This window comes from Montipora capricornis, chromosome 6 (assembly GCF_036669925.1).
Source record: "Montipora capricornis isolate CH-2021 chromosome 6, ASM3666992v2, whole genome shotgun sequence".
NCBI lineage: Eukaryota > Metazoa > Cnidaria > Anthozoa > Scleractinia > Acroporidae > Montipora > Montipora capricornis.
The window spans coordinates 5,885,205-5,896,891 of NC_090888.1; the positions used below are offsets into that span (position 1 = coordinate 5,885,205).

The 11,687-nt window shown below is 38.3% G+C and overlaps 1 protein-coding gene across 1 annotated transcript in view; it reads right to left on the minus strand.

The window, feature by feature from the left end:
• Positions 1–10,839: 10,839 nt before the first annotated feature.
• Positions 10,840–11,687, minus strand: part of LOC138051356 (uncharacterized) — a 52,947-nt gene continuing 52,099 nt past the window's right edge. Inside the window, exon 10 of the mRNA XM_068897552.1 lies at positions 10,840–11,452. Within this exon, the coding sequence (XP_068753653.1) occupies positions 11,286–11,452 (167 nt within the window). The 3' untranslated portion in view covers positions 10,840–11,285. The remainder of the gene's footprint in view (positions 11,453–11,687) is intronic.

The following is an 11,687-nucleotide window of genomic DNA, read 5'->3' on the forward strand; positions in this document are numbered from 1 at the left end:
CTGGCAACCACAGTGCCCTATGAGATGGGAAATAACTGTAACAAACCCGTTAACCTAAAAATTTACAAGGGACACCATTGTTGATGCCTTGCGAAGAACAAAGAATAAACTGAAAGAAGAGTTGGTCTGGAGTTTATCCACAATGGGCAGTTAGTGGCTGCATTCACCAATGCAGAGAACAAACACATCAAGTTTCTTCTCAAGCAACCAGGTGTTCGAGGAGCTATTCAATTTCCAAAGAACACTATGGTTGTGTACCAGTACCTGGGTGAATTCGGGTACCTGGCCTAAAACTGAAACTTGTGGAGCCAAACAACTTGTTGAGCTTAGTACTTAAACTGGGTGCATAATTTTGTCTATTCAGCCAACAGTTTCTTCTAATTTTGTGTACCATTCACTTGTTGTTTCCTTAATAGAAAATCGCTAATTCAATTGAGGAAAACCTTTCATGCAAATCATCAAAGTTACTTTGCACCACCAGGAACAAACGAAAAAATATAAGCACTGAAAAACGAACTGCTCAAGAATGCACGACTCCCTTTGAAACAGAAAAACATGATCCTCGAGTCACTAAAAGAAGTGCTGCATGCTAAGCGGATGTTTGCAGAACGATCGCAAGTTGTAATCGTTGAAGGAAAAGTCCACTCCAGATCTGATACACGATGGTCGTGCAAGAATCACCAAGCACGTGAAACACCCACGCAACAGGATTGTTAGTTGTTTGGCACAGAAATAAGACCATTCTTGCCCAAACACAACAACAATTTTGGCAGCAGGCAGGCTCATCACAAGCCATCGAAGTTGGCATAAAGCAGCACAGCGCTTCACGTAAAGTTCGATCATGATGAACACAAACAAGAGCTGAGAGAACTTCATAAGGTCAGACGACCAAATGTGATTGACCCAACACTCATTAAAGCGACTCAGTTATCGGACATCAAAGTGCTGAACAAACCAAGGGACTTCGTCGTATAAATGTTCACTCAACAACGTCTTCTTCCTCTACAGAATCAAGTTCAAAATCGATCCTAGTTGTTAATCACGTGTGTGCTAACCCAATCCGTAAACTCGATAAAGAGGATTGGCAAATTGATTGTCAGAACAATGGGTGATTTCTGTCTCGCTGAGTTCAAAGAAGCGACGGTCAAGAAAGTCACAAGAGAAGGCTGAGCGAATGTCCAGCGATGTAACCAATCAGAATGTAAACAATTGGCGTCATGTCGGATAGCACAGTTTTTCCAGCTTGCTGAATTCTGATTGGTCAGTTTAAATTTCAGTAGCTTTCGCCGTATGCAAGGTTCGAATTCCGTCAGAGCAAATCGAGGAATTGTGGGTTACGTGTAGTTTTTATAGTAGAGTAGGAGCTACGCTATTGGTGGTATCATGACAACGTGAAAAATAGGAATATATTAGTTAAATGAAAAGCGTTCGTTAATACCGTGAGGATTAAGGGTGCCGATTTGAAAGATGAATTTTTGTTCCAGATTCTTGCGGCTTTCCGTCGTACCTAGATGTAGGGAAAGGCCGCAGATAGCCATGTGTTTTTTGGAGTGGTTAGGCAGATTAAAATGGCGAGCGACTGGCTTAGATGCATCCTTGTCATTCTTCTCAACATCGCGAAGGTGTTCACGGAATCGGTCACCTAGTCGTCTACCTGTCTCACCAATGTATAATTTATTGCGTAGCGTACAGGTCATGATGCAATAAATGACATTTGCGGAGGTACATGTGAAACGATTGGTAATCTTAACAGATCGCGTAGGTCCCGATATCTTGCTAGTGTTAACAATGAAAAGAACCATAAAGTGTTAACAATGAAAATGTGCGCGCTCACGATGCAAAATTTGTCTTTTCAGGACCGAAACTCGAATTTTTATTCTAAACTGGAATTAAAAAGCAATTATCAGTACTCTTTTGGACCTAAAGAATGGTTGATTTTGTTTGTTTGTTTTTCTCTAAAATGCGAGGGAATAAGTATTTTTTTTTACTCCGGTTGAATAAACTTAAAAATCTTTAACATTTTTTAATGACACTATCATTCTCGAAGGGTCAGAGTCTCTAATAGTGTTAAATAGGAATGATGAATTCAATCAATTTCATTAATCAATAATCCTCTCAAGGACGAACCTTTCCTTCCAGTGAACAGTATATTTTCGCAACCTATTTTTAGGTATCTTTGTTGTTCTATTACTTGTAAAGATGTATTTTAGTTCATTAATTGATAAATTATTGGTAACTTATATTAGGTATTAAAACTGTTACTTAAGATAACACTACACGCCTACATTATTATGATAATGTCATTGGTTAAAAGAGGAAAAATAATCGTGCTGCACGTACGAGTGCACCAGGGACGGCGGAGCGTATTTTGTACTGGGGTGGGGGATAATAAGCAAGCGCCGGAGACGGTAACTTGTAGGTGGTTCTGGGGAAATTTTCCGCCATAAATTTTGAAATCTTGATGCTCAGAAATGCTACTTTCAGCATTCTCGACGAGATATCAAAAACATAAACATGGATCAACCTAGAAATGACAGATACTTTACTTCTTATTTATTATTTTTTTTCTTTTAGCACAACTCTTTTGCAGTAATCCGCACAACAACACATGCATGAAATCACGAAATTTGAGCTTTTAACGACAACTTTAGCATATGAATGTAAACCTGTCATTCGATATTATTACTCTGAAATCGCTGGTACCAGTCATATACTTTGCCCACATTGTACGACACGAACGAGATGGAATAATGGCGAACGAGGTTTACAGACCTAAAGTGTCGATAGCTGCAGTGATGGAGCCGTTACAGGTACGTCCATCAGGGTAGGTTTAATATACCTCTCATCCTTGCATAAATTGCCAAATAACCTGCTTAACTGTTCTAGAAATTTATCATCTAAGCTTACAACTACGTTGTCCTTCCGTCGAGTAGTAAGAAGGGCGGGGTGAGAGGGTAAGCTCCTCGACGTTATTCCACCAACCCATAGAGCCCCTCTTCCCTCCAGCTAAAGTCTTACGGCTTTTGGTCAGAGCGCGCACCCGGTCCTACCTATATTATAAATACTAATTAAGTCTAGAAAACAAGCTTCAATTTGACTCTGTTTTCTTTAATAATTTGAACTCAGCTGATGAATTCACAAACAAAATATTACCATTCACTATTCTAGAGTCAACATGAACAATCATTCTAGTTTTTCATTGAATCTAAAAAAATGAATTATGGATGTCAAAGTTCAGTTATCTTGGTTCTTCTTCAAGTTACTATTGGCCCTCTTGCTGTAGTTTCAACAGTGAATTACTTTTTTAAAATACTGAAAAAGTCTTTTTTTCTTGAACATATTCACTACTTTTAAGTTCGATTTTTGACAACACAACATCATCTAACATTTTTTTCTGTAATACGCTTAGCCAAATACTTAGGGTTTAATATCGTAAAAATTCAGCTCTAGTTTTGTCGGATGTCCAAAAAAGAATGAGATTCACCTTTGAATATGTAGAATGAAATCCAGTTATTACAATAGTTTGTCTGGCTCTATCTCATAGTTAACATCACTCTTTTATTCGGGAAATATCAATATTTTTGGTATAGAATGCATTGAACAGTGTTGATCATCAACCGATTATCTTCCAACAGAATACGAGTGACTCAATTCGTTTCCAATACAGCCACATAAGCACGTTCGAACATCTGGGAATTCTGGGAACTTTCAAGATGGCGGAGCACTCATACGCAGGCTCCCCGCATTCAAAACTGTGGTCACTTTCGTCGTTCTAACATTGTTCAAACTTCCCGACCCTTGGGCGAGCATGTTTTAGCATTGGTCAAACTTCCCGACCCCGGGGCCAACATTTATGTTCAAAGCTTGCTAAAATTCCCCACGTGGGGTGTGCACGAATGTTCAAAGTCCCCATCTCATCCCGTGGTCCCCCCCCTCGGGCATAACATTGATAGCTGCATTATTATCCGCCGCAGGACTGCTAAACACAAAAAGGACTTGTCAGTTCTATTGTGTATTCAAGATCAATCTGCTACTACGCATTCGACAAAATTGAACCAGCAAAATGAGAATTACTGTCTATCAAGAGAAAAGCTATTGATACCAGGAGACATTGAATCGAAGCCAGGCCCTGTTGCTCATGGAACGAGTACACATACAGCATATACAATACTGAGAAATCCTGCTATAGCACTGTTGCAGGCTCGATTAGCTCAAAAAGGATTGAAGGCACTAGAATGTACCTCAGATGGTTCATGCCTCTTTTCTTCTGTTAAGCCACCAAATATACTATGATCCTTCCTATCACATGAATGTGCATGCTGCTGGATAGAATCCATGAGAGAACAATCGTCAAAAAATTATTGGACCCATTACAGAGCAATTGTGCGTTTGTTGTCACAGCAACCTACATGGTGTGATGCACTTATTGTGCAAGCAGTTTGCAATGTATTAAATGTTACTATACGTATAAATGAATCCCATTGTGGGGTGGGAACCAGTACTAACTGTTATCAGTCCTATAAGCGGACAACAGGGAACTACTGTGAACATTGCACATCCAGATGGAAGACAGCACTTCAGTTAGATTATTATAATGACAGTATTTCAGGTTATGAAATCAGCGGTGTTACCAATGTCAACAATTATTCAGAGCCTGGAAATAATCGATTAATTAACGATGGCCAAAAATTATGTGAGTGTCAGTAATAATTTCTACAAAGCAGTGGCAAAAAAAAGGGCTTATATGAGAGCATCTATCAAGCAGAAGAGACAAAATCACTCCAAGAGTTCAGGGAAAAGAAAAACAATGCAAAACGCCAAAACAGATCTGAAAATATTAAAGCAGCAAGGGAATAGGAAAAGAAAAGCAATCCAGAACATATCAGAGACCTAAACAGAAAAGCATAAAACCATTTAAGGAAAGCTATGCAGAGCTTAAGGCTAAACCAAACTGAAATTTGTCAAGGTCAAGACTCTATTAGACATTCCATGTCAAAAGTGATTCAGTCTTTTTCGTGAAAAGATAACACATGGCCCTGAATATATATGCAATTGCTGTGATCAGTTATGGTTCAGATCATCTGTTTCTAAGTGTAACAGTATCAAATATAGTGATAAATGTTCGCAAGGTTTGTTGGAGGAATGTATAACTGGCACAAAATGTGTTAATATTACTGAATGGATCTGCTCTGCTTGCTAAACCTGATGACATTAACAATATGACCTGGCAACAAAAATCAGACCTTATTCAACATTACCCTGTCATCTGTGCAACGAACTTTGAACACGTGGTACAACTCTTTATAGAGGATGTGTTAACGAGTAATCTTATGCCTATTGGAGAAATGGTATACTTATTTCACTGGGTTGAATTCCAGCAAAGGGGATTACCTCACATACGTGCATTATTTTGGGTATCTAGTTGCATATGAGAGCCAACCGTGCTTTTACACAATCATCCAACTATCAAAGCTAATGCATAAAGAGAACTTCAGCCTGCCAATTTTAAGCAATCGTGGTAACTTTCATATCCACGCGTAACGACAGTGGCACTTTGATTTTCCTTTAGTTCTTTGTTTTGTTAGATCATAGTTTGTTCCGTTTGTGTTAATTACTCAGTGTTAATTTCGTATCGTAGTCTACCGCAATTAGTACATTAGAGAATAGTTTGTTAGTCTATTTGTTCTTTTAAGTCTCTATTGTGGAGAGGATATTGTAACTATAGGTGTGAGGGTCGTGTTTTAACAATAGGTTTGCCAATAAGTGTTGATGTGGCGTGGATTGTCATGTAAAGATATAAATGTAAGTAGCGTGTTGCAAACGGCGTTGGAAAAAAGTCAGTTGAGAAGAGGTTGGTGGAGCAGAAAGTTTCCAGTTGAGAAAGGAGCCGGAGCAGTCGGAAGAAGTTGAAGAAAGAAAGTACCACTGCTATGAGTCAATAGTAGGAGCCGGCCGGAGAATCATCGACAAAACTCCCTTTGTCAGTGGCGGCTAGGAAAGAGAAGAAGCGCTGAGTTTGAGAGAGAAACGAGAACTAAGAAGGAATTAAAAGCCAGAGGAACTAAGAGCGTGGAACGTGGTATCTGTTGTTACTCTGTTGGAGTACTGGACGGTTGGATTTGCTTAAAGGACTGAACTGGGTTTGCAAGAAAAGATGTGAACTTTGTGTCTGTAAATATTAGGGTAAAGCAATTAGTTAATTTAGTATTAATGTTTAAGTTAAGTTTGAAAGTAGATAATTATTTGTTTAGTTAAGTATATTAAGGTTTAGTACATAGGCTTATCTTTTTAGGGTTAGTTCGCTTTCATGTTTGAATCTAGCCATTGTATATTCTCAAGCTTCTTAGGTCAGTTTCGCTTAATTATATATATTTTATTTAACCCTGTTATTGCTTCTTTGATGCTGTGTTGCGGGTTTGTGGGAAGGGGTGTGAAGATCGACATTTTACTTTTAATCTTCTTCTGTTCCCTCCTCGCAATCTTGCGAGACCGAGGGGATCACGAAAAAAAAGGGCCGTCACAGGTCAAACTGTCACAAAGATCAAAATCTGTCACAAAATCCGAAATACTGAACCTTTTCCTGGCTGTTTGAAGTAGTTACTTGCAAGATTCAAACAGTTTTACGAGTTTATGTAACAGAAACGACATGAAAAACTTGCTAATGTTTTATTGAAGTTTTAAATTTAGCGGGCTGTAGAGTGGGCCGTATTGTAGACTATAGCCAATCACAGCACGTGTACTATCTGATTGATATCATAAATATCGGTTATTGACCAATCGCAAGCGTGAGGTCAAGATGGCTTGATATTGGCCAAGTTCTTTTTCTTGCGTGTTTATAGACCGAGACGAAGTCGAGGTCCATAAGGACGTTAAAAAAGAACGAAGCCAATATCCAGCCATCTTAACCAAACAAGCTTGGTCAATAAAGGATTTATTATATGAATTAAAACACCAAAAAATGACATTTGATATTGCGGGACCAAGCGAGAAATCACGAGCGGTCATTATAGCTACATCTTGCTCGCTTGGGTAGCCAATCATACCGCGCGATTTGGTTCGTCTTGCCCGCTCAAGGAGCTAGTCATATAATAAAGTCATTTATTCTCCGCTTTAGTTGAACGACATCTGCTAAAGGAGAGAACAAATGACTGTATCATCAAAAGCCGTTAGACTTTTGATTATACAGGTTTGATGATAAAGGTTATTATATCAGAGATCAACATGATTATTTAGCACCTGCCGGTTGTCAACGAGGCCAATGCTCGGAACTCATATCATAACTTGCTTTAAGGATGAGAAATTATTATTTTCCTGGCAGGTTCCTGGATACACATCTTTTTGATGAGTAACATATAGGGCTGGATACATCTTGGAAAGTGGTTACCATATTTAGCCACCGCATACTTAAGATCGAGTTATATAAGTCAACTCAGCGGTAGGACTGTTTTGCAATCCAATAGTTCCACTCCTCTATTCGCAAAACAGAAGTTCAAAGATTAGGTTAACAAGCTGGTATTACGTTTCGTAGATGGCAAGCACTAGATAACATCCACCTAAACCTGGTGAGCAATCGATATGTCAGCGGAGTCCTGAAAGATGATCACTTCGTTTTCGCTCGCTCCTCGCTCTCTCGCTTCTGATCGATCGCCGCGAGGATTATCTCATTCCTAAAACGGTCAATAGACCTTTCCGGTTTATATTACTAACAAGCTGTTCAATACGTAATGGATTTTAGCAGTATTTTATAGTCTTTCTACTTGCAGCTAACAAATTTCCGGCGCTCTTCCTACCGTCGGAACGGATCCTGTAACGGGTATAAAGAAAATTAAAGGAAAAAAAATGAAAGAGAGAGTTAATTATTAAAAGTTCCACTTTGTGAGCGGCATGTATGGCTTACCAGGTCGATGTTATGTAGAGCTTTCCTTCGTGGATGGGAGGTACAAATTTTAAGAAGAAGACCAAATCAGGGATTGAAAATATTAATAAGGCAAGGTCATTACTTCGCGTGAATTAACCGTGAACACATGGTCTTATAAATTAAGAAGTGGGAACTCAAGATATGAAATAAAACTACCGAAGCAAAAGGGTCTTTATTTTTAATGTAAGGTCGTTGTCTTCAGACCTCAAGAGATGAATATACTTTACATTAAATATTTCCTAATTAAAATTAAATATTTAAAGATATGAAACGAGCCCAAATTAAAAAAAAAGTGATGGGCAGTCACAAGGCTTCGTTATACGATCTATACACCTTATTCCAATACCCGGCGCGTTTTAGTATTATTTTGTTTGTTTGCAAATTAGCCTTTTTCTTTTAAATTTTACGTTTGAAAGCGAGGACAAAATGGCCAATTTACAAGGAAACAAAAGAATATTAAGATGGCGGCCATTTTGAAGTAAGGTGTATGTTTCCGCCGACTGAATAGCTGTGAACAGAAGAACATGAAGGTTATAACTTGCAACTCGTTTCCTTGGAACAAAGCTGGGAATTTTACGATACCAGGTTTATGCCCAAATACGGACAAAAATAAGGTCGAACTGCACGCGTGGGAAATTGCGTGAGCTACGTTACATCTAAAGAGGGGAATTTTTAAACTCAAAAAACCCCAGCTCTGAACCAGAGTTAAAAGCTTAAGGGTCATGAGCTTCTGCTGTGAAGAATAGCAACACTTATTGACGAGTATGATTTTTCTTTTTTTGTCATGGATTTTGTTTGGACTTTGTCATGGCTCCCTGCAAAGTCAGAGCAGATTTGATTTAGTATGCTGAAAAAGCGCAAAACCTTAAGTTTTTATGTTTTCCTAACACGTCTACTCACATACCATGCACTACAACCCGGTGCGATCCTTTCGTTAATTTAATGGATCTCGATTTTTTTTTCTCGGTACATATCCTCTTCTTTAGTTTTCCAAAGCTGTTTCTTTCTGAATGGCTCTTAGGGAGATGAGCGAAGGAGACGCGACATTTTCTGAACGCATGAGCACAGACGCTCAGTTCAAGAACTAGCGTTGGCAGTTGCAGTAGTTGCAGAAATTTAAGAACTAGAAGTGACCGTTGCAGCAGTTCTTTGAGAACAAAAATTGGCAAAATTTAGGAAGAACACAATTCCTGAAATTAACACTGATAAAACTATAATTTTCAGTAGTACTATAGTACATTGGAGGTTTTAAATACGAAACCATGGCCAGTGGAGACAGATATTGTATTGCAATTCTAACTCCAGCTCCGCTAATGTTATTTCCTTTGATTTCCGCACAAACCAGAACTGTGTCCTCTTTTTTTTTTTTTTTTTACATTTTTCAAAGCTGATTTTTTTCCTAAACGGTCAAACACCGATAATTTGAAAACTGATAATATAAGGGTTTGTCCTTAGGCGTTATGTGGTTATTCTAATAAAACGCAAACCTTTTCAGTTTTACGTTGGTTAAGAAAGACCAGTGCGGGGATAGTTGGAAATCAGGATGTTTTTCGATGACATCGTTCCTTAAACTAACTTTTTTTTCTTCTGGCATAAAATGTTCAACCCCCGCAAAAGTTATAACATTTACCAGGTTGTCAGCAGGATGTTGCTATATTTTAGTCAATGTTTCGAGGTCATAATTAATTAGTCTTATCCTGAAAAGCAATTTCAAGTAAAAGGATCATAGATCTGAAGTTACAATTATTGGTAAAGAAGAAATCACAGGAAAAAACTGTTACAGTCAAGTCAGTCTGAAGTATGTTTAAAGAAAGTGTTTGTATCCAAAAGAAATAAGTATTAGAATCGAGTTTTTTTGTTTCCAAATTTCTTGGGGGCCGCCATCTTGAATAATGTGACTTGTTACGGTTGCCCTATTGTTATTAGACAAAACCTCTTTGTGTCAGAACAAAGGGGCAACCGCTCAAGTGTATTAAGGCTTGACCAATCTAATTATTATGCATATTTTTATTTGAAGTAAAGCGTTTGTCCAATGTCTATGAAACTTAGCAGAAAGTTTTTTATCGGTGCTGTTATTGATTCGCCAAAATATTTTGCATCGCATTTTGGTCACGTGACCCTAAAACAACTTATAACGTTTATATCCTTTATTCAAAAATGGGGAACATTTATACTTCAAAATTTTGAAAACGTTTGGCATTAACACGTTTAGTACAACTGTGCGTATCGAATGCCGCCTTTTAATGTGGTACTCCGTATTTACCTTTTAAGATATTTGGATGTTTATCAGGTCACGTGACCTATTTTCCTCAATTGTTCATTGCTCTTAACATGTGGACATGATTAAAAGGCGGCATGACAAAGCCCTTAGAAGGGGTCATCGAATAATCAAGAAACAAGATTGATATAATGTAGCTGAATGTTCCCCATTTTTGAGTAAAAAATATAACTGTTATAAGTTGATTTCGGGTCACGTGACAAGAATGTGGTACGGGATATTTTGGAAAAGTTATAACAATACCGATAACTAACTGCCTGCCAAGTTTCATAGGTCCGGGACAAATGCCTTCCCTTCAAATAAAAATATGCATAATAATTAGGCTGGTCAAGCCTTAATACACCTGAGCGTAACACTTCACAATCATTCAAGATGACTGCGCCCACGAAATTTGAAAGTGAAAATAAACGATTTTAAAATTCACTTTCCTCTATATAAATACTGTTTTAAAAACAACTTTCGAACAAGTTTGTTCGTTAAAATAATTTCCTTCTGTTTAAGCTTATAATTAGTCCGTAGTAAGAGAGGGGGCTCCCTATAAAACCTCATTTTTTTACGATTTCACGTTGTTATGAAGACTACCACAAACTTAAGAACTAAATTATTAAGTTGTGCAGGCGCTGCACGAATATTTTTCCTTTCTTATGGCGTTGCCGTAACCGTTGTGATTTCTTTAAACTCCCTCGTCCCTATTACTGGCAGGATAGAAATTGATTTATAGTTGTCATTATTTTATCGCCCTGTTTTGCTTATAGGGTGTTTTCACTTGACGTCACTGCGGCCATGTTGGCGTCCCCGAATAATCCTCCGGGAATTGAGCTCCGTTATCATGCAAACCTTTTCTTTTGTTTCGGTGGAAAAACACGTGAATGAAAACAGTCTATTAGGATTAAAGACACTCCTTAATTTCCCTGGAATTCAATTTAACTGATTTAATCAATTTCTCGTTCTTCTTAAAGGAATAAACTAGAAAACTGAACTGTACCATCACTGTGTTTTTCTTTGTTAAATAAAGATTTTTGTATGATATGGCATGGCAAATGTATTAAGTCTCGCTTTTACTGAGGTGCCTCCTCGCAGTCTTGAACGTCAGGACTCCAGGTTTTTCCGGATGGAGTGTCCACGATCTTGTCCTTTGTCCGTCTCTGTATTTTTCGCTGCATCCGGGGACCACCGATTCCTTAAGATGGCTATTTTGGCTCTATATAGCTCCAGGGACCTCCTACTTGCAGCAAACGATAGGAAGATGAACAGACCTGTGAACAACGAACAAGTAAAACCACTAAATACAGTGGACAAACGAAATGCCAAGAACTGTTACACTTGAATGTTTACTGCTTGAAAACCTTAGCCTCGTAGATTTAACAGTAGAATTCTGTATGCGCACTTCAAGTGTAATGTCATTTGAGCCGACTCTACCACAAAGCGGGATGGCCAGCCCTAAACCTCAGATAAGGCAGTTGGCCTGAGCCCACCGCTTAAAACTTGGGG